The sequence below is a fragment of the Abramis brama genome, assembly GCF_963993115.1.
Source record: "Abramis brama genome assembly, chromosome: 3".
Lineage (NCBI taxonomy): Eukaryota > Metazoa > Chordata > Actinopteri > Cypriniformes > Leuciscidae > Abramis > Abramis brama.
Genome location: NC_139965.1, coordinates 31,233,998 through 31,257,935, shown reverse-complemented (window position 1 = coordinate 31,257,935; position 23,938 = coordinate 31,233,998). Strand labels below are relative to the sequence as shown.

At 40.3% G+C, this 23,938-nt stretch overlaps 2 protein-coding genes across 2 annotated transcripts; one reads left to right on the top strand and one right to left on the bottom strand.

Annotated features, from left to right (window-relative positions):
* Positions 1–2,136: 2,136 nt before the first annotated feature.
* Positions 2,137–15,420, top strand: chrm4a (cholinergic receptor, muscarinic 4a). Its single transcript, XM_084108159.1, has 2 exons — positions 2,137–2,489; positions 11,604–15,420. The coding sequence occupies exons 1-2, from the start codon at positions 2,435–2,437 to the stop codon at positions 13,085–13,087; spliced, it is 1,539 nt and encodes a 512-aa protein (XP_083964285.1). The 5' UTR covers positions 2,137–2,434; the 3' UTR covers positions 13,088–15,420.
* On the bottom strand, positions 14,294–22,611 carry mdka (midkine a). Its single transcript, XM_084108160.1, has 5 exons — positions 22,410–22,611; positions 17,717–17,799; positions 17,359–17,526; positions 17,083–17,244; positions 14,294–16,355 (listed from the first exon to the last, which is right to left on the bottom strand). Exons 2-5 carry the CDS (start codon positions 17,796–17,798, stop codon positions 16,327–16,329), a joined length of 441 nt encoding a protein of 146 aa, XP_083964286.1. The 5' UTR covers position 17,799; positions 22,410–22,611; the 3' UTR covers positions 14,294–16,326.
* Positions 22,612–23,938: the final 1,327 nt, after the last annotated feature.

Sequence of the window (23,938 nt, the reverse complement as noted above, 5' to 3'; positions counted from 1 at the left end):
GCCTCATTAAATGGCAACGTTACAATCGATCAGTCAATCAATCAATAAAATAAACAAATAAATCGTGAGAGCTGCGTCTCTCCTAAATTATTGGCGACATTTTGTCGTCTTGTTACATAACTGGCACGCCGCACGTGCAAATGACAAATTATAATTTGGGAAAAGCAAAATGGATAAAGACAAGGCGAACTGATTGCCTACACATTTGTAAACTTAGTTACAGCATGCGCTTTCTTTATTCCAAATTTTACGCTTGTGTACTTTAATTAACAGCGCTGCTCATCTGCGGCGGAGCGCGCGCTGACTGAAAGAACGTTCCGCCTGCATATGATTTAGATGATTTCGTTCCAGGTTGTCAGTGGCTGTCAGGTTTCCGCACTGTGCTGCCATTGAAATGATTTTGTGTGCGCGATCTCTCTGTTTTGGCTGGCATCAGTCTAATTTTTGTCTGCTGTGAGACAGCTGCCAGATTAATCTCTGAGTCTGGGCGCAAGCCCTCCGAATCTGCCGAGAGGGGCTGATGGAGGGGGGAGGAAGGGATGTCTTGATGCTTAACTGTCATTCATAAACCTTATACAAGCTCCCAAATGTTCTTATCTCCCAATCACCCTTTCCGTGATATATATATATATATATATATATATTTTTTTTTTTTTTCTTTCTTTCTGCCTTTTTACTATACAAACACTACACACATAACACACAGCCCCCGGCGGGTTTGAGCGCGTGCGTTTGTCATTCATTGTTCTGGTGCCAGTTCACGCACTAGCGACAGACAGCAACCATTCAGCTGTTTTCGAAATCTCTGGAGGAGGATTGTTCTTAAAGTGAAGAAAACACCCCATCCCTTCCCCTCTACTTTCGCTCTATGTGGAATGGTTTATTTATCTATAGCAACTTTGCTGTTGTTTTGGGAAAACATGACACTTTGTGGCATGTTTTTTTTATTCCCAGCTTATAACGTGATATTTTTGGAAGAGAGCTAAAAGCTCGGGCTGTTGAGCGCTGTCCGCTAGAGGTGGTGCTGAACCTGTGTACTGCGCTCAAGAAGAGCCTCGCATCGCATGTGTTGAGAGCCACACTCATCATAAGCAATTACACCGATGTACAGACACAAGAAACATAGGCGGAGCGTGTGTACGGCTGGATGGGGAAAGCTTAGCCTTCCCTTGACCGCGTGCATAATTTGAGTATATGACCACTGTCCTCAGATGATGTGGGATTCCGACTGCTCAGATTCCCCTCGCCAGTGAAATGACGTTTGATCAGTGGCATAGCCTACAACTATATTTTACGTCGCAGAAAATAACTGTAATTTGTGAAATACATGGCCGTTGCTTACGGGGCCAAAGGTGGCCATACACAATTCTTTGTTTTCTTTTTTCTTTTTTAAAGAAACGTAGCTCTAAGGTTAAGAGTCGGACACTCTTCCACCCCTATAGAAGTTATGGTTTTACCTAGTGTGTTAATTATACACGGGCTCTCATTGGTTCGACGTTTTTGAGCATTTTAATTGGGAATTTTCGGGTCGCAATCTGTCGAGGTGCGTGTTGAGCAACACAAATGGTAGCCTATATTTCAAATTGTTTGGTAACTATTTTACTGGCTTGTAAGTGAACTAAAAAAAGTTTTTGTGATATATTTGTAGCCTAATATTTATTTATGTTCTGCCAGTGTTCCGTCCGATGGTCCTAATAAATCCTCAAACGCCCTCTTATTGAGAAACCCCAGGTTACCTCAAACATAGGTTACTTCTTAAAAATACCCTTCAACTTTTTTTTTTTTTTTTTTTTTTTTTACCCAAAATGTTCAAGACGTGACTAAGCTAGTTAAACCCACCATAATTCACACGTTGTTTTAGCCTGTAGTTGATTCGCCCTCCGCCTAGGACAAGTCATATCCTGTGATGAGTTCTATCTATCTGACAATCTGTAAAACGATTATTAGTAAATGCATTTATCTGGAAAGATGGTTCAGACTTTGTTAGAACAGACAGTGCTGGGCTGAAAGCACATCACAGGACAGTACAAGCTATAGGTTGATTCAGTGGAACATGTGAACTCTCAGGTGATTGGCTGGAGGTAGATGACATCATTGAAAGTCCACTGCCTCAGTCGCGCGCTAAACTCCTGGAAAGAGATCAGAGCCGCTCGCGCAGATGGGAGCCACATCTGGCGGATTGTAAACCGAGTCGATTTAGAGAAAACCACGCGCCCGAGGTGTGTTTAGGTGAGCCGCCAGTCACGATGGTCAGAGTCATAATGAGCTTCTCCCCTCTGGCGAGAGCCGCGCGCGTCAAGAACGCATGAAGTGAAAAACAAAGTCATCCCGCGCAACATGAGGACAGCCCTTCTAACTTGAGTGAAAGAGGAAGTGTGGATTCTTTTTCTATTTTTTTCTTCTGGCTGGCTGAGCATTTTTAAAATCATGCAACATGAATGTAACTAACAGCACTGGAGCAGAGGGACTCGCGCCCTGGAACTTCAACGGTGAGTTGCGAGTGAAGGCACACAAGTATGACACGAAAGAGTTAGAAAAGAAAGGGTTCCTTATGTCACAACATAGAATTGCGATGTATGTGTTCATTGTGTGAGTACATATGAAGACTTAAGATGCAAAAGCCTCTAAGTCCGTCTAACGTTTTTCTTTAATATTAACATTTTTAACAGGCTCATATGTATAGGTTTCTACCTAAGTACCGACATTTCTGAATGGGCTGAGGCTGGGATTTAGTGAGTTTGAAGTGAAAGTATTTGATGAACGTGTATAGTATGTGCGGAGAGCATTCACTCTATATAATTATCTCATTTTTGACATGGGTGGCTTTTAGAGGCTTTTGCATCGGAGGTCTTCATATAGCCTACTGAGACCATGTCCAAAGACTCGTATTCGTGACGGTATGATGTTACTCCCAACAAAAACTCAAATTGTCCTGTAATGTTTTCCACGATGAATATGTTCCAGGTTTGTGTTATTCTTTTTGTAGGCTATATCATTTTGTAGATCCCTTTTCACCCTTTCAGAATGAGCTGCAAAAGCATATGAAAGAAGAATTAATGGTAAAGACACCAGCAAAATGCCAAAATCCCATTCCGTATGCACTTTAAAATGAACATTAGGAAAAACAAAACATGTAAATCAATGTTCTTTCAACTCTAGAAATGTAATCAAATTATTACAGTTCCATTTAAAATATTTTACTCAAGTTATATGGTTAAACAGAATATGAAGTGGGGCGGTTTGAAGGAACATGGACAGATCTCTGATTGCATTCATTATATAATACTTTTGTTAATTCTAGATACAGAGGTTAAATTATATGATGTATTTTGTGTTATTAAAAGTCTTAACTAAAACAGCTTTGGCTTTAACTTGCTCCAAACAAAAACTGTATGATTATATCCTATATGAATGTTTGTTCCATTTATGTTTCTGTGTATGTAGGTACTGTAATGCTTTTGCAGTGAGAAAATTAATTTAAACTTCAAACACCTTAAACAACAGTTTATGTGAGTGTGCAGTGTGTGTGTGACTGATGAGTGATTCAGTGGTGATTTTTGCTGGAATGTCCTGAGGCATTGGCTGATGGTGGGTTTAAACCCTGCTCTCTGTGGCAAAGATCTGTTATGCCTTTCTCTCAAAGAAAATGCATATGCAGCACAGAATGCACATGTATATTTTATCTAAAAACTAAATTGGATGCAGTTCTCGAAATGTTGCCTTTTAAGCTCATAAGAAGCAGAGTGCATATCACCACAGAACAGGCACACAATCCCCCTCAGATACTTGCACAGACTCCCCTCTCCAATCTGACAATAAAACAGAAAACACAGACATTTTGGGGTGCTGAACATGGGGGAAAGAAACTAAAAGCCTGAGCATCTGTCACAGTACACTCTGAGAGCGTTTAAAAAGAATACAAATCTTTCAGTTCTGTTATCTCTGACCGACTCAATCACATCAGACTAATGCGCATGATGGCGCCTTTTTGATTCTGTGACCATGATTCTCACTGTGTGAACTGATAAAGTACTAGAAGAATCCCCTAGAGTGAAAGTCTGCTGTCTCTCTCTCTCTCTCTCTCTCTCTCTCTCTCTCTCTCTGTGTGTTGGGTTTTCTCACTCTTCCTCATCCTTCGTTGTCTCGGGCTGGGTGTTAACCCAGTTTCACAGAGGAAAGTGTGTCGCTATGCTGCTGTTTCACCCTGTTACACGCACTCACACACAAACACTCTGAGAAAAGAATGAAACGCCTGGAGACACAGCCAGTTCTCTGTGGGTTCTCAACTGGGAGAGAGAAGAGCTATAACAGCAAAAGCAGCAGGATTGGCTTTTAGCTTTAAACAAAGCCCTGAGCATTCTGCCACTGGTCGCCAACAATTGCATCACCTGTGACACCTTTAGACTAAATATTTCATCAGACGTAGCACATTTTGGTTGTCAGTTTAATATATCATTACTGTGCAGAAGACTTGAGTGGATAGCCTTCAGCATTGTAGCATGATGGACAGCCTCTCATGGGACATTCTGATCCCAAATGGTGCCCTCTATTGTCCGCATGCACCAAATTGTTTTGAGAGATCATCCAAGAAATATCACATCAGAACTGACAATAATAAGATTTTATTCATTAATTGTAGATCATTACAACAAGGATTTCAAACAATCATATCTTATTAAACATAATCTTTGGTTGAATTAAACCATTAAAATTCATTGCCTGATAATTCTTTGGTTTCCCCAGTTTGATTCTTGTATGTTTGGGGACTGGCAGGGATCATGGCATGTCATTTGCATTAATTTCCATAGGAATTGACTCAAATTGTAGTATCAATGGGGTTTAATGTATCTTTCAGCACCTTGGGAGAAAAGCAAAGCTGAAGTTTGCACTTATCAATATGACGAATACCACCTAATGCCGCTGGAAGCAGTCCGACACTGACTTAGACAAATTTGTTTTTACTCACTGGAGAGAATAATGCAGATAACTGCGTGAGTTGTGAGTCAGTGTGTGTCAATAATTGCAAATGTTCTTTCCATGGCGCTCACAATGGCACAGTTACCAGGGAACCATCACCCACATCACCATCTGCCAATCAGAAACATCTAGAATATTTCTCTAGTTGTGTAAAATTTCCCATTAAAATGTGTGCTCAATCATATGACTGATGTAAGAATGCTGCGTCACTTGTCACAATGCTTTTGAAGTTTCGCTCATCTGTCTGCTGATCAGCTTAATCAATGCTGCTAAACTGTAGCACAGCGGGGCATTGTGCCTGATTTCGATCCAATATTCAGAGAATTAGCAGAGAATTAGAATTGTGTGTGGGAGAGGGAACGAGAGAGTCATTAGTTTGCCAGTGGCCAGTATGGGGGATCTTATAACGAGCACATATCAGAATCAAAGGAGGAGTCTGATGAACAGACCACAAAGCATCCCACACACACTCCCACTGCGATGTCTGTCCGAATCTGCAGAGGCCTGTGTGCCGTCTGTGTATTTGCCTGTGTGTCCTGGTTGCCTTAACAAACTCTAACTGTCAAAGACACTTGGAAAAGACACTAAAACACTAATTAGAAAGTGCTTCTATGGAACCTTTCAACTTGTTATTTGTATGCTGACACATTGTTATAGATATTCATGGTAATTAACTGATATTAATTGATTTTTTTTTTGGTTCAGAGTTGTACTGGTGGGGGAAAGTATATCTGGTAGCAGATGGCTTTATGTTTCGAGCTGCCAGCTGGTAACTGGAGGCTTTCTGCTTTTAGTCCCAAAAGAGTCACTAAATGAGCAGCATCCATGTGTTTGTTGGTGTGCATGCATTTGTTTGTGCAGACAAGCGTGTGTGACTACATCCATAGTCAAATCCTCTGCAGCTGAGTTGACTCCCTTCCTATTCTTTGTCATTCAATTAAATGTAAAAGTACAAGTGTTTAGCCTTTATGAAAGTCTGTGCCAGTGTGTGTGAAGCAGGGAAGTGTTTGAGCAACAGCTGCTGTTTTCTGCATCCCAGTGCTTAGCACAGGAGACACACAGCCGAGAGAATGACAGCTTATATAAAAGTCTCGGTTTGTGACTCGCTTTGGAGTCTCTGGAAACGTCTTTCACTGTATTTTTGACAAGATGTCACCGCCTCACTGTACATGCAGCCAAACAACCCAAATGCTCTAGTATCAGTGCAGAAAAGTCTCCAATGAACAATAACAGGGTTTTTGAAGATACTGACACAAAAATTACTACAACTTGTTGTGACAGGCGATTTATATTTTGTTTCTTTCTCTCTTTATTTCCCTTTATAATAATTCATTCTAAAGAGAACATTCAAAATAAAAACTAATATTATTATTATATTCATTTGAATGTACTCTCGTTTATTATGTATTATAAAAGAGAGCATTAAAAATAATTGTATATGCGATGTTACAAACAGTGACTATTTATAAATTACAATATACAGTAATAGGAATTCAATGGCATGTAATGGTATCCTTGACAGTTTAAAATATGTTTAGAATTATAGTGTTTAAGAATTTATATCACAATAAGCTCATGTACTGGATAACTGACTTGAGCAAAAAAAAAAAGAAGTAAAACAGAGCAAGTGTGCTTAGAGAGGGAGAGATAAGGGTCATCAATAATTAGTTAATGTGCAGAATGTGTCCGGAGAGAGAGATGAGTAGAGGTGAGGGTAGATGAATTATTATGATTATATAAGCCATGGAGCTCTTCTTCAGCCTAATGGCGTTCAGTTAGAAATGAGCACTATTTATAACGTTCTAACACATCGCTGACATATCACTGCTGGGGTCATTCTGTAGTCGCAGATTATTGGCCTCTTGGTAACGGTTAGACTGGTATTGTTTTTCAAAGCTCTGTCGAGCAGGTCCCGTATCAACTCGCTTAGGACACTGAGCTCAGGAACACAGAATGGGGCAGAGGAATACATTGGCACGCGGTTGTGATCAGGCACGGAGCTGCTGCGCTGCTGAGAGCCAGCTGAGATCAGACACCTCATATCTCGCTGCTGCAGGCTGAGCACAGATCACCCTCTCTGCTTCTGCATCCTGCCAGCTCCACATCCACAGCTGTGGGAGAACTTCAGAACCAGATCCTATCACAAAAATAGATGCCACTCACCCTTGCTTAATTTGCATGTAATAACTGCTGAGCCATTTTGAGGCTCCATCATGCATTTATGGTAATAAATCATTTGACCGATTATGTTAAACTATGAGACGTCGGTGTGGTTTACTGTACATTTGTTTTTATCTTTTTTAGGAGCAGAATGGTTGAATTTTCTGGTCGAATCACAGCTCCTCATATTTTATTCCAGTATGCGTACGTTTGAGTGTCTGGTTTCAGTGGCGTACACAGATGTGTCAATGACACGTATTCATCATGCAGTGAGAGACAGGAATCATCGGTTAATTTGAGATTGCCTGTCTCCATTATGGATATTCAGATCCGCCCATCGGATACAAAGAAAAAAAAAACGGCCCAGATAGAATCAGCTACGGTTTGGAGGAGGAGGGTGGTGGCTTTGCTCGCCATCAATTTCAATGAAGCTGCAAAGTGGCGCTCACAATCAACAGCACAAACTGTTCAAAATCCTCTGGTAAAGTCAAGAATCGAATGTTTAGCGCAGGCTTTGCTGAGATGTTTGTCAGCATGTCGAAATGCTCCAGAATGTTTTTATCTCCTGACATGAGAGCCAGTGCCGGTATTGTGCTGGTTCAAAGCTCAGACAACCTCTCAGCACACAAATGTCACTCCATCCTCAAAGAGCTTTGACTCTCTGAATATCAACCTTCAGAAGAGGGGAAAACCCTCAAACAAAGCGAGCAAACAAACAAACAAACACAACGACGGCTCTTTCAGGTGACGTTTCAGTGCAGCCGTTGAAGGGGCCATTTTAAAGGTCTAAACGAAAGAAGTGAATTTTATTGAATGTAAAGCATACATGAATAAAATGCAGCCATTATAGAGAGTGATTTTTCCTGACATTGCATGTCTCATTATACATGCACTCTTTCTCAGACTGTTTGTGTAAACAGATTTCATTTTGAATGCTAGGCTTTCTGTTCTTTTTCTTATTCTGTTTACTCTGTTATTATTCTGTTCTGATTCCAGCTGTGAGATTTATAATGACGAAAATGCTGGATCAGATCAGATCAGATCAGATCAGAGGAAGCTGGGCAGAACAGTGGTGTGGTGGAGCTTTTCAACTAGCCATATGTGTGGGACTTCTGTATATGAGTGATCCACAAACCTTGCCTTTGGTTCTGCGATGCCCGTGTGTGATGTGTGCAGCAGGGAATGAATGTGCATGTGTTGTGTGTGTGTGTGTGGTTAGATGAGGCTCTGCTTTTTTACTTGTCACATTGTGACAAGAGAAATTGCTTCTGTCTGCACACTTACTGGACTGACAGCAGGACAGATGAGGTACAGTATTATTATATTTAACAAAACTACAATGAAATCTAAATGAGTACATTTTTGTTAAATTAAATATTTACTGTTAACAGGCAACTTTTTTTAATTAATCATGATATGTATATTATAAAACTTGAAACCTTTGTTTCAATCTGTATTACACAAGAAAATGCAGCTAGATAAAATAACACTCGAGTGTGCAGAGATATATAACATTTTTAAATGATACCAGTTAGCGCATTAATAACTTTGGCTGCCTCTTAATACTAAAATGAAAGTAAAAACTAAATCAACTGAAACAAGAAATCCCTCAAATAAGTTGATATAAAGCAGAAATAAAAAACAAATGTTTAAAGAATATACAGCAAAGTATACTAACCTTGTCTGGCTCTAAGCTTCAGGTGTTCTGCTTCAGTGTGAGTTTGGGGTGTTAAGGGTTGGAGTTTGTGTACAGAGTCAAATTGTACAAGAAAGCTGATAAAACAGTCCTGGAGAGCTTTCTCCCACGGTGATTGCAGATGAATATTTTTTATTCATATTTAATGAGGCTTGGCGCTTATCTTTCCGCTCTGCTCGAATCCACAGTTGAGTAATTGCTGATTCATATTTGATAAGGGGTAAAGAATCCTCTGCCCACACTGAATCACCTGGACCTGAGGGGGGAAATATAGAGCAAGACCCAAACTATATCAACTTTCTAATCGCTTTCCAAGTACCAATAGCCAAAGACCTTAAGAAGTGTGATCAGTGTTGGCATGACAGAGGAGAAGAGAATGTGTGTCTGTTTGTCAAAAGCTTTCAAAAGGAATAGGATATGTGGTGTCTAACCGTCCAGAGTGTGGCAGTGCTTTGATGCCCGCTGATGATCAGTCAGGTGGTTTTAAAGAGAGGGTCTTGGTCGGGGTCCTTCCTCTGGTGGGAAACTGATTTCAGATTTAATAGATATAAAGATCTGTTATATCTTTATTCATCAAGTGTAGTTTAAAGCCTCAAAAAAGAAGGGGAAAAAAACAAAACAATGAATAATTTGGCAGGCAGCAGCATTCATAGCAAGTCTTTTGCCATGTTTATTCAGAGTGATAGGTTGTAATTTCACTGGTTATCCAGAAGATGGCAACCTTCAAAAGATATGACAGAAACAACTCTTCTAGGAATTAAAATGGGCAATAATGAAGTGTCTTTAAATTGCTTGAAGATATTTGCGTTCGTTCTTTAGTGTATTTTGCGCATTTAGGAAACGCCTGCCTTGAGTTGCTTCAAATAGGTTTTTAATTACCCATTGGATTAATACTTTATCAGTGTGACAACAGCTTCCCAGAAGTATACATGAAGAAGGTTATGGATAATTCATGACCTGAAACAAAAAGCTTCTCACACTTATGCATTAAAAAGGATTCGCCTTTTTCTATGGTAGTGCATTGTGCCCTGCGCTGTCTCTTGTAAAGTTTAGCATGCAGCATGCATCATGACGAAATCTCTAGAAATGCAGCCCACATTCACAAATGGCATGCCAAACCCCTACATTTTTCATATACCAAGATCCTTACTTGAATATCTATGATAAAGGAAGCAATATACATTTTTCATATAGTAAATGGGTGTATGGAAATCCTGCATCAAAGGGTTGAGGTGATTTTTTTGAGGAGCACTCAGGTTCTCAGGGTTCCCGTCTAATAATTGTATTTAATTGTTCCTGAGCAGCTCAGATCATTAGGAAGCCCAGGGGTCATGTGAGTTTACCGACAGGGCAGCTTTGCCTTCTTTGATTGGATAATGTTGTAAGGAGTCGAGTTTGTGTATCTGAATAAAACATGGCATTATAGACTTTAAATGGGATGAGACACTCTATACTGAGCTGAGAAATGTCACTGTAAGGGTTTGATCTTACAGAGGTCTGTAAATATGTTTAGATATGATGAATATATGCTCTTGAAAGTATTATTTCTTCCCTGCATTTGATGTCTGGATGTTTGTGTTCCTCTTGTATTTAGTTGGTGATCTTCATGTAATTTTACAGATTAAATATTAAATGTGTCGTTGCCTGTATGCAGAACTGTTGAAAACATTTATAATTTGTGATATACTTGGAAAAAAAAAATAGGAGATGACTAATTTATTTAATCTGTTTATAAGATGTTCAATTTCAAGCATTTTATTTAAATCGGGGCACAAAGGACTGTCCGTAAATTTGAGAAATGGACAATTGCTTTTATTTCCCCCTGTAAAACATGTTGATTTAGCACATATCCACTCATAATGTTAAAACATGAGCGTGTTATTAATAATGAGGATTTAATTAATCTTCTCTTCACCTGAGACTGCTCACCCCAATGCCTGAACGCTCTCACACTGTCTCAATAATTATTAAAGGTTCAGTTAGTTGATGCGTTAGGTATCCTGAATTAACAATGAACAACAATTTCTACAACATTTATTAATTTAGGTAAATGGTAATGTATAAATATACTTTTATTTATTGTTAATCTATATTTGTTTATAATGCATTACACAATGTGAAATATTAGAAAATGAATTAGTATATGTAGAAATTAACATTAAGATAAGTATCACACATTATTTCATGTTAGTTATTTCATTAACTAATGTTAACAAATTGAACTTTATTGTAAAATATTCCATTATGAATAATGCTGGTTTGTATTTAATAATAACACTGAACAAAACAAAAACTAATTGTGCATAGTTGGTTACAGTTACATATGCTAACAAATAGCATATATAACAGTACATTGTTTTGGTTTTTTTACCCTAATGACCAGTGCACTCATTGTTTGAATTTATGTTACATGAATCACAATCCTGCAAAACTGCATGCCCTGCAAAAAAACTAAAACTAAAACTACAACACTGGACATTAGTCTGAGGTGTATAGGGCTTTATGTTTCATCATTACTGTTACAGCTCTAAGTGTTTTTTGAGAGGTGTTGAATTAGTTATTGTCAGCTGGGTCACATACTACCTTGCTTTTAATACAAACAGCATATTTATATTTCATGATGGAAATGAATGCTCTGCAGTAACATTTAATGAATGTCATTCTGTTTCCCTATATGCAATCACAAGCCTGGGATTATTTTCAATGATTGCATCCATTCTGATGTCTGCATTTTTGTCATTTATAGCATTGTGTTGTGTGTGTATTTCAGGCTCATTGAGCAACGTGTCCAGTGATGCCAACTTCAGTTGTGACAGCGGCAGCGCTAATGGCTCGTGTGCAGCGGTTGAGGCGGGCGGCGAGAGCCCGTACAAGGCGGTGGAGATGGTCTTCATCGCACTGGTTACTGGATCCCTCAGTTTTGTCACCGTTGTGGGCAACATCCTCGTCATGCTCTCAATCAAGGTTAATCGACACTTACAGACCGTCAACAACTACTTCCTTTTCAGCCTGGCCTGTGCAGATCTCATCATCGGTGCGTTCTCCATGAACCTTTACACCGTCTACATCATCAAGGGCTACTGGCCGCTTGGCCCAGTCGTGTGTGACCTGTGGCTCGCGCTGGATTATGTGGTCAGCAACGCTTCTGTCATGAACCTGCTAATCATCAGCTTTGACCGATACTTCTGTGTGACCAAACCCTTGAGTTATCCTACACGCAGAACCACCAAGATGGCCGGCCTCATGATTGCCACCGCCTGGATCATGTCTTTCATCCTATGGGCTCCCGCTATCCTGTTCTGGCAGTTCATCGTCGGAGAACGGACCGTAGAGCCTGGCGAATGTTATATCCAGTTCCTTTCCAACCCCGCGGTCACGTTCGGCACGGCCATTGCTGCGTTCTACCTGCCGGTGGTCATCATGACGGTGCTTTATGTGCACATCTCTCTGGCCAGCCGCAGCCGTGTGTCCAAGCAAAAGCCTGAGGCTAAGAAAGAGAAGAAAGGCCAGAAGTCTAGCAGCCTACTCAAAAGTCACATCTTGAAGCAGGACAACAACAACCAGTCCCCTCCTAAGCCCAGCCTGGATACCTGTTCTACAGTAGACACTGTGAAGAACGGCAAACTAGACGAGTCTGTGGTATCGGCTAAAGCTGACTCGTGCGTGCAGCCGGAGAAGGAGAGCTCAAACGACTCCAGCACGGCCAGCATAGCGCCTAAAGAGCCCAAAGAGCGGGCAAACAGTGAGGTGACTTCAGAGGCCGGCCTGACACCCGCGCCAACAGACGCACCTAAAATCAACCCTCAATCCAAATGGTCCAAGATCAAGATAGTCACCAAACAGGCAGGAGACGAGTGCATCACAGCCATCGAGATCGTCCCACCGAACAGTAGCGGCGAGAGGCGCTCCATCCCCGTCAACCGTCCCCGCACGGTGGCGCGCAAGTTTGCCAGCATCGCCCGCAGCCAGGTGAAGAGGAAAAGGCAGATGGCGGCGCGAGAGAAGAAAGTGACAAAAACAATCTTCGCCATCCTGCTGGCCTTCATCATCACGTGGACGCCATACAACGTGATGGTCTTAATCAGCACGTTCTGCCAGTCGTGCGTTCCAGACACAGTCTGGGCCATTGGCTACTGGCTCTGCTACGTCAACAGCACCATCAACCCCGCTTGCTATGCACTCTGTAACGCCACCTTCAAAAAGACCTTCAAAAACCTGCTCATGTGCCAGTATAAGAACATCGGCACCAGATGAACTGTGGAAAGAAGCAGCCAGCAGAGATGGAGGGTGTGATATGGAGAGTATAAAGGCTGTCCTGGCTCTTCTGACCCCCATAACTTTGAAGCTTCGGAAGGTTTTGCACAGTACATTGAGAGGCATCATAGTCCCATAATGCTGAACAGTGCGTTATAACCAAAACGTAATATATATAGGAATCAGTGTTTACAAGAAGATGATGGAGCGATGGACAATAGACTGAATCACTGAAGAAATCAAGACTTTTTCAGTAATCTGATCATTGCTGCACTGCTCAGACCACTGAACTCTGCACTACAGTTACATGAAGATCAGGCTGCGAATGACATCAGATTAGACGGCTCATTATTTCCAACAGTGAAGAGAGAGAATCCCAGCAAATATAAACCAGAAGAGACTTATTGATTTAGAGATTTATTGATTCATTTATATTCCCAGTACAGCACAAATGATCTCAATCAAGTCCTTTTGGTTAGTATTAACACTGTTTTTGACCCAGACTTCTGTGCAGATTCTCTGAAAACATCATACAGAGGATCACAGCCAAAGACAAATAACATATGGAAAAGCTTCATGTTTGACTATCCCTGAAAGCAGGTTGCTCCAGAGTGAGGTTCAATTTCCTATAGCCTACCTGCACCTTCCACTTTCCAAATTAAGGAAGTCTGTTGCTGTCCACAGCAGATGTGTAGTCCATTACATTCATAGCGGCAAATTCAGGGCATGTGGTTCAGCCTGGGAGAAGTTAGTCATCATTATCCTCTTAGTGTGATCCTCTTGAGGTTCTGGTATAGGTCAGAATTCAAAAGGATCTCCTCAATGGATTGGGATAGGCATTATAGACTTTAAATGGGATGAGACACTCTATACTGAGCTGAGAAATGTCACTGTAAGGGTTTGATCTTACAGAGGTCTGTAAATATGTTTAGATATGATGAATATATGCTCTTGAAAGTATTATTTCTTCCCTGCATTTGATGTCTGGATGTTTGTGTTCCTCTTGTATTTAGTTGGTGATCTTCATGTAATTTTACAGATTAAATATTAAATGTGTCGTTGCCTGTATGCAGAACTGTTGAAACCATTTATAATTTGTGATATACTTGAAAAAAAAAAAAAGATGACTAATTTATTTAATCTGTTTATAAGATGTTCAATTTCAAGCATTTTATTTAAATCGGGGCACAAAGGACTGTCCGTAAATTTGAGAAATGGAAAATTGCTTTTATTTCCCCCTGTAAAACATGTTGATTTAGCACATATCCACTTCATAATGTTTTCTCATGGTGCAATATCGTTTTGCCAAGTTTGTATTTAAATACAAGGTTTGTAATTGATGAAACCGCTGCATGTAAACCTGAAGGAATGACCTCCAACTGTTTTATGTTTGAGAACATGTGGTCAGAATTAGCACAAGAGTGAGAAATGTGGATGTTTTAGGGCTCATGTTGTTACATTATTTACAAGCTGCCAGTTTCAGCAATTACAGACTTTAAAGCATTAAACCAAAGAGATCGTGGCACTCCAGTCTGCTCTTAGACCTGGTCAGGAGGAGAGATTATTCATTCATTAGCATCATTTTAAGATGCAGAGACTTGCCTCTCTAACGTCTTGGGTTTAGTTTCATGTTTCTACCTCATAATCAAATTTCCATTCATAGTGTTTGTACATCCAAACCAGCTCTGAATCTCTTTTTAATGAGCGGTAAAGACAGAGTAAATGACTATCATGTCATTGCAAAAGACGCTAAAACCAGATTTCCATTTCTTTTTTATGAATGTTAAAACTTTCCAATTGCTTTGGTCATCTGATACATGGACTATGTTGAAGTAGGCTGTTCACTACAAATCTTAGTCAGTCAAAGACATTATTAAAAGTCTCCCCAACTCTGATGCAAACTAAGAAAGTGTCACACTGGAATAGAGTTCGCTCAGAGAGTTCTGAACCATTAACTGTACTAAAGAAATTCAATCATACAATCTGAATATTGTCCTTCTGCAAATCTGAAAATAGCAAGTCGATCATTAGCATCTGTTAGATGACCAATACAGAAAAATGACTTTGCCCAAAATGCTCTCTTTCCTCTGGTCTTTTAAATTTTCACTTCAAATGTTCAAATGTAAATCGTATAAGGATTGATGTAGAAATCCGTTGTATAAGTGTACCAGCTGAAGGGCAAAGTCAATGATCATTACCCCAGTGAAGCTGATGGAATGAACACACTGTAATTATGGACTTAACTACCACTGCCCTTAAAGAGCCAGTGTACATAAGAGTGTATGGTTCTTTTTATATTGCATAAAGCTTAATAAAGATCTCAAGCGCACTGACCAGGAGGAGAGGAGAAGGCTTGTTCTTTACATGTTCATGAACACACATATGGGTTTGCATAAAATTTGGAGGGCTCAAGTGTCTTTAATAATGAACTGTCATCACTAATTTACCTTTAGTTAACACAACATATAACACACAAAGCTCTGTATCAAAACTTCACTGTCTTATAAATTGTCTGCTTATAAAATAGGTTTGCACAAGAGAGGACGGTCTCCTCTCTATGCAGTCTAAATCTTAAAACCCTCTGTCACCCTTCAATCTGTTAGTAACAGTCAAGTCAAAAGGAAAAAGTAACAGTATTGGGGTGTTTTCGCTTTTACACAAACTACACCTTTTATAGAAAAAGAAAAAAAATCATTTATTTCAAACAACACTCCTCAGTTTTATATTCTATGATACAAAAAAAGAAGGGTGACATCCAAACACTACTTATATACCCCACTAGTAATATAACCCTGTAAATTACACAATTTTACAAAACCAAATTTGTAAGTAAAACAGTAATAAAATAGATGTGTTTGATTGATTTGATTCTACTGAGTGTTGTCCTTTAGCAAATGAGAGGCCCGAGGCTTACACAGCTGATAGATGGGAGAGAGAGAGAGAGAGAGAGAGAGAGGGGTAATGTGCTGGAGGGAAACATCAGAGGAATGGGTCAACTACAGGGAACCACACGCTAAACAACGACATTTTATTCTCCCCTCCCCCACACACATGAAAGAGTCATGTAAGGTGTCAAATACTCAGATGTTACTCTGTCATAGTCTTCTAAAGCTATATGTTTGTGGCTGTAGAGCGAGTCCCGCTCAAGCTGAAGAACACTGAGTAGAGATATAAAAGGCCGTGTTTGGATGACGGATGATCGCGTGATGTTTACTGCTCCTCTGAATCTCTTGCTCCCTTTAGTTCCCTTTCCCCTTGTTCTTCTTTCCTGTGGAGAGATTGACACAAAATCTCATTATTCAGATCCAGCAGAAAACCTGAACCTTTGACGACGCCTCCCCGTCTCATGCTGGTTAGGAAATGCATATGCTTTTATAAAAATAATGCTACAGTATTATTGCTTGAATCCACATTCAGATAAGCACATTAACCACAAACGCATGCTTTAAAAGGACTGACTTAGACATCTGCCTCTTATGTATGAGCAGAGGTGCATTATTGATTTCAGAATCCCACTCAGACACCCACCACAGCCAACAGGCCAAGATTACACAACCAGAGCAGATTACATACCTTACTGACTCCATTCATCCAAACCAAACCAAACTACTGGTTGCAATGTAACACCTGTTGAGTCGTGTGTGTTTGAGGAAGCTCTTTTTTATGTTTTTTTTAACACTAACATTTGATTTTAACATCCTTGAATGCAGAACCTGATTTCACCAAGTGCAACATGTTCATGGATCAACATCTTTGTTAGGCTAACAACAAGGGTTAGGTATTATTCACCTATCATTTCCCTCTGATTTTAGGAATAACTTATGGGTGGGTTAGGTTTGGGGTATGGTTGGGGGATATGGTTAGGATTAAATTTTCAGACAAGAATGTTGCTCCAGGATCAACAAAATATGTTGACCCAGGAATGCGTCTTAACTGGGCAAAATCAGGAACGTGCTCATTGGCTGTCAGTTTTGGGTTTGGTGTTGAGGATGTACCTTTGGGTTTGTTTTTGACCTTGGTGGCGCAGGGTTTGGACACAGAGATGGTTTGCTGACAGTCGACGTTGAAGAGAGCCTTTTGCAGAGTGCCGGTGCGGCTCTTTGTGCTCGAGGCAGCGTCACACTCGCCCCAGTTGCCAAACTTATACTTGCAGTCAGCTGCATGAAATGAGTACCAATACATTAAGATAATATGAAAAACACTAAAAATAAAATAAAATGTATGGCTAAACATAAAAGAAATGAAGGCTGCCAAATTTCAGTTTCACTGACCTCCAAACTCTTTCTTCCAGTTGCAGGGAACTCGGCATTTGACTTTTTTGGTCTGCTCGTTGCAGGTGCCCTCCCTCACGCCTGGTCCGCAGTCCCCGTTGTTGGCCACACAGTTGCCATAGCGCCACTCCGCACAGTCCGAACCACCCTTACCTCCCTTATTCTTCTCTATCACATGACACATAGGCACGCACCACTGTTACTTCATGTGATTACCTTCACCTTCCATTCAGGTGAGTATCACACAAACTATTGTCTAAGGTTCAAAGTCAAAGATCACAGGGTGTAATTCTGCATGAGAGCTGAACTAATGGAAGAAAGGAGAAAGGGAAGAGATGGTCTCTTCCATGTTTGATACCTTTCTTGTTTTTCCCAGCCTCTGTAGTCACGATCATTAAGGCCACCAGCACCACGATGAGGGTGGAAAACAGGCCACGCATTCTGAAAAACACAGATTAAATCAGCTGCTGCAGAGCAAAATTACAGTTTTCAGGAAATTAACAATTTCTGTCATAAGTACGGTTATCAAAGGGCAGGACAGTAATCGAGACATCTATGCTGAGACGTTACTTTGCCATTTTAATATTTCAAATTCCCAATTAGAGATGAATGGATGAAGCTGATAAGGATGATCATTCAGAATGATTAATTAGAGCTTCACTAACTGAATTCAGCAGACTGGTATTAAAATGTCACAAACTATGATTCTCTGCTATCACTGCCACCAGATTATAATGTAACAACAGCGCTGACATTTCTCCAGACAACCACAAACGCATCACACAGGAGTATGTTGTAAGAGCTAGTGAAATGGGAGAATACAGAGTGATTTTCTTGGAATTATGATAATGACATTCTTGGCACAGCCACTGTACTAGCTTGTTGCTGTGAATCATCAAACACAAACATCCAGCCCTGACTAACATCCAGTCAGACTCAAGAGAAAGAGAGTCGGCGTTTGTGTTTGAACATGTCCTTTTTCTGTTTCCAGCTTCAGAAACTCACAGTCCACACATCTGTGTCTGTCCTTAGCTGTGAACACATGATGCAAATTAATAAATCTTTGTATAAAAAAACCTGCACTCTTTTGCTCTTCTGCTTCTCAACATGTCAGCGTTGAGACAGGAAAACTGGAAAAACATGGACCCCACAGCACTCACAATGTTCATTTCCACTAACACTGTGAATGGCAAGTAAAGAGTTGCATGCGAGAAAGTGATTTTTTTTTGCTGATAAAAGAGATTTTTCAATCGGGCATTTATTTGTGTGGATCATCTCAAAGGAGGTTTGCTCCATGTACACAGATCTGCTTATATGGGTTTTGTGTTTGTGACTCTGGCTGCGTGAGTGCGCTCTTTAGCCTCTGCTTGTGATCTCCATGGCAATGATTCGACCGGGTGCTGTGAGATAGTAGGAGCATATTGTCTGAAGAGAATGGAATCATCGCAGCGGGACGCCATTCTTCCGGAACGCTCCGTGGATATGAAGGCAAGAGGACTGAAGCAGCTCACGCAGACACTCACATATGGACCCACACAGATTATAGAACTCACATCCACACATCGGCCAGCTTCCCACAGACACATTTACTAACAACTCAGCAACATTGTCAGTGTGGGAGTGACTTCTTTGTCAATAAGACGACATCCCTGGTTCAGAGTTCTGTTAGCAGGAAAAGCAATTAACGGTAACAAAAGCTGATCTCCTGTTGAAAGAGAGGACGGTCTCTGTAAGACGCAATAAAAGACTCCTCAAAGCAGCCAGAAGGAGCTGGACTGATGAAAAGCGGTATTGTACCGTCTTTGAGGATAATTAAGCATCTATTAGGTCCAAACAAGTCTCTCGTTCTGACCGCAACACTCTCTATTCACTGTAGTCGATGCGTCTGTTAGTCTATCCGCTCGCGCACGTTGGCCATTTCACTCTGGAGGGCCCATTTGGTCACTTGTTTCCCAGCTACTCTTGTTCCCATTGTGTTTGAATTTAATATTCTTGACTCTCACTATCTCTGGTCCATAACTTCCCACTCAAACTCCCGTCCCAGCACAAACTCTGACCCAGGCCTACATCACTCAGGCGCCAGGCCTTTATAGGTCACCATAAGCAGAAGCAGTAAAAATACTCTACCTGTTTTTTTTCCCCTCCATCTCTCACTCTCAGATACTAAATGCTTCTCTAAAGCCGTTTATAAAATATTCTGTTGACCCAATAAATCCTGCAACTCCCTCCAAACAGTAATTAAGTGTCAGCCGCTCAGCGGAGCGTGACTAACCTCTCTCAGAAAAACACAAATCTCGAGCACCCCAACCCCCATTTTCCTGGCCCAAAAATTTCTTCACCCCCTCTCCCCGTCCAAAATTTCCCCCTCCTCACCTTTTTTCTCTGACCTTTCTCCAAAACCTCTCATCAGGCAGTCTTCTTTGTGTGATCTGTGTGTGTGTGTGTGTGTGTGTGTGTGTGAATGATGGAGGGACAGACTGCCTAACGATGCTGTTCTGACCCGCTGGGTCCACACACACACACACACACACATCTCATACACTCTGAGGGTAGAAAACCCTTTAAAAGCCCCATTCCTCTCACAGAAACACACTCTTTGAGGGCCTTTCTCACTCATCATACGCCATGGGGCTTCCATTATCACAAGCGCGGAGGAATGTGGGACCGCTGGACACACACGGTTTCTCTTCTCTCCCCACCTCTGGTCCTCTCTCCTCCCCTCACATCTTTTCAGCATGTCCCAGCACCCAGCGTTCAAGTGTGCGAGTCCCTTGCAGCACAACCAGCTGGACTTCAAACTCATTTCCATAGCAGAGAAAACAACACAAAGCTCTGACCCACTTCACTCATAGTTAAACACATGGCACAGTTTCACGCTTATCAGCGCTGCTTTTCAATTACAGATTTCCATTTGGAGTCTCTCCTTTCAGCAACTCTTAAATTCTATTACAAGCGCTGCATTTTTTGTAAAGACTCTATTAAGTGGAGGTGCTTTCATTAAGTCTGAAGCAAAGCAGGCCCTTAAGGCAAAGCTGGTACTGAGCGTTAGTCATCAGAGACAGTGCAGAGGGAGTTCAAGTCAGCATTGGCTTTATCAGTCATCTAAACCACAGACAGACACAGGGGAGGAGGGACACGACTGGAGACAGTGTTCAAACCAAAAACAGCTGTTTAAGTTCACCTCAGCACAAGATTTACTCAAACACAGGTCTGAGGCTAGGAGTCATAAATCACTTTGAGTCTCCCATTATTCTTTCTGATGGGTGTGTGCAGCTGTGCGATGTCCACGCACACACACATACAAAGGCTGTCACCAGAACAGCTCTGTAAAGCATTAGGTAAGTGTTACAGCAAATGCTTTCTGACAGAAACTGTGACCAGCATAGTGCTGGAGGCCTGTGAATCTGAGAGCTCAGAGTTTAAAAAAAAACAACGAAACATGTAATTACATCCCTGCTCCTTAAAGAGAAATCAGTGACTGAGACACTGCTCCAGCCGTTATACACACACCCTGAGGATATCAACTCATATATCCAGAGCTTGAGACTGAGACATTAGGCTTAAAAGCATGTCACTACTATAAGGAGGGCAAGAGGTCTTTGTAATATCGCTCCGAAACATACTCCATTTCTCCTCCATTGCAATGTAAATATATAATATACTCTTGTGCTTATCATTGAGAATGATTCACATTCCTCTCACTTTATATGTTTTATTTGAACTGATAACAGTGTTTTGACCCAAATAGTCTCTCTCTGTCTGTCATAAACTCACACCAAATCAGGGTAGAGACCAAAAGGTTGAATGTTTACAACTTTGCTGAAGTGCTGTGAAGTGGTATACCTCTAAATGTGTAATCCCTTCAATAAAAGTGCCCTTTTTTTCACTTTCTAAGTCCCACTCTGGGATGAAAAGGCCCTGAAAAATGTCTAAAGAGAGAAAAAAAAGGGGGCAGGTCAGAATGCAGGTCAGGTGAAAGGTTCTTTGAAAGAGAGAGAGAAGAAAAGATGGAGCGCGGTCCTCTTCCTTTCTCCTCTGCACCCTTTGACCATGCTCACTTTAATCACTTCATTCAAGAGGAGAGAGGGAGTGAATGAAACCAAGAGCATTAAATGCACAATGATCGCTAACACATACACACACACACACACACATCTGAAACACTTTGGGTTAGAGCAGACTATAGCATGCTTTGTGTAAATACTTTTTAGCCACAATAAACTGCCTATCCACACAGAAACTGGGCACACTGAGTGTGAGTGAGAGCTAAGGTGACTAATGATGCCCACAAATGCAGTTTTATAGTATAGATATAGGCAAATAATTTGTACATTAATTTATTATGGTTATTAAATAAAAAATAAAGTCCAGTAAACATGTATTAAATTACAATAAGTTTGTCAAATTAAAGTAGAAACCCTGCTGCATCATACCAGTCATTCATTAACATGATCGCAAAAAAAAAACAAAACGTAAAATGATACCTTAGCAGCTTAAAATTGTTTTGTTCCGTAAATCCCTTATATTTTTACGCTGAAACGAACAACTTGCACTTTCGTACACGGATGAGGCTGGTCATGTAGGATAGTGATAGATCATTTCTACTTGGTTAAACTGATGGTCTTAATTTACTACTCATCCTGTAATCCTCCCTACAACAAATGAATGCAACAGCGCGCGACACAGTCCGAGCCTAAATGTTTGCGCACTTCAGAACGGCTGCTATTTTAGTTTATTGATGGGTAACAAAAAGTCCTATTACCAAACGAAGAGCAGTATTAAATAATTTCATTGATTTCATACTGGGTATTTAGCCATCTAAACGCTCTTCTTTAAACGTTTAATAGCCATCAAACATTTACAAAATAATCCTCTAAAACACGTTGTTCGTGTTAAAATGTGTTATCGTTGTAGATAGCGTGGGAGAATAAACATCCATGCAAACTATTTATTTCGTTGTATAACTTTTCAAGAAGTTTAGCGGAATAAAATAGAAAGTCCACATACTGGTCACATAACTGTTGCTGTTGAAAAGAGCAGATTTAACTCACTTGTTTTCTGTGTTGAAAGTTTCCACTCTGAAAGGTCTTGCTGAAGTTTCGTGTGTGAACTCTTCTCCAGCATCCGCCCTTATGCGTCGCTCCGTCTCTTTGTTTCCCCCCAGACTAATTTAATCTGTTTCTTTCTCTTGTACCCTATTTAAATTAACCCCACCGTGACGTCACAGCTCACGTCAACAACATTCAAAAGACCTCATGGCACAGCCATGAGACCTGTAAGTCAACCTAAAAAAAAAAGTTTTCAATTATTATTATTATTATTATTATTATTAGAGCCTAAAATAATACCAGTAATATGCTGTTTATAATAATAATAATGAAATAATAATTGTATCTACATGTAGCCTACAAAATAATATAATAAAAGATTACATTCAACACTAGCTCCGCAAAAGTGAAAACAAGGCATGCAAACAAGACGATGACAGAGATGGCTGTTCACAAACATGAAATAAGACTAAATCAAATGATCAAAACACCACACACACACACACACACACACCACATTCTGCAGAAAACACAAAAAGCAAATATGAATGCTTTGTTCCCCTTCAACAGAAAATATAAAATGGCAGAATATCATGATTAATGCTGAACTGACCAGTTCTGACTATTTACAAGTTTGACAAATATATCTGTCTATATAAGCGGCCTGGCTACTAAGAACAACTACTACAAATACCATCTCAATTTTGCAAACCATCATAATGTAAAAAATAATCAGTAATGTAAAGTTTAATGCATAAAACTCTGCCAGGAAGTCCAAACTTAGCTTACCATTACTCTGATTAAACAGCACAGTTTGAATCTGTGAAATACTCAAGTATTGATGAACATAGTAATATCCAGATTTCCAAATAGCATAGCAGCTTAACAGCTAGCTTCAACGAAATATCTAATTGAATCATTATCAGTTACATTTTGTGTGTGTGTATTTGTTTGCATTTATACTGCAAGCAACTGAAACGTTTAACTGCAAATGATTCAAATGTTTTCAGAGGCTATAGATTCTCTTATTTTTTATTGCCTGTTATGTGATTTTATGTGGGTGTGTTGTTAGTCTGTGAATGTGTGTCTGTAGAGTCCTAAGGGCAGGAAACAGCAGCTCAATAGGACAAACTGTGTAGTCAGATAAACAATCTCTCTGCAGGCTGAGACAGGCAAGAACAGAACACATACAATGACCTGAGCTAACTCCACAAATAAAACCATTCTCATAGATCGTGTTCACATAAAACCTACTCTCAATAAACAAACACACACTTGTCGCACAAGCAAGCATCTTAACAGCAGTGCCTCTATAATAACGACTGAAAAAGTGACCGCAGAGCGTCAGATAAGACTTTTATTGCAGACAGAATGAAAGGGAGAAGTTATTTTATAGTTTTTCTGTAAGCTGTATTTCAGTCAGAGCACATCTTCTGAAGGTCGTGCTTAAAAAAAAAAAAAGACTGTAATAGACATCATGCATTACATGTAAATGTAAGATTGTACTGATTTGAAAGGAAAAGTATACTAAT

Coding starts and splice junctions, on each gene's coding strand:
- chrm4a (XM_084108159.1), top strand. CDS start 2,435: ATGAATGTAACTAACAGCACTGGAGCAGAGGGACTCGCGCCCTGGAAC. Junction 2,490..11,603: donor CGCGCCCTGGAACTTCAACG/GTGAGTTGCGAG, acceptor TGTGTATTTCAG/GCTCATTGAGCAACGTGTCC.
- mdka (XM_084108160.1), bottom strand. CDS start 17,798: ATGCGTGGCCTGTTTTCCACCCTCATCGTGGTGCTGGTGGCCTTAATG. Junction 17,245..17,358: donor CTGGAAGAAAGAGTTTGGAG/GTCAGTGAAACT, acceptor CATTTCATGCAG/CTGACTGCAAGTATAAGTTT. Junction 16,356..17,082: donor GGTCAAAAACAAACCCAAAG/GTACATCCTCAA, acceptor ATCTCTCCACAG/GAAAGAAGAACAAGGGGAAA.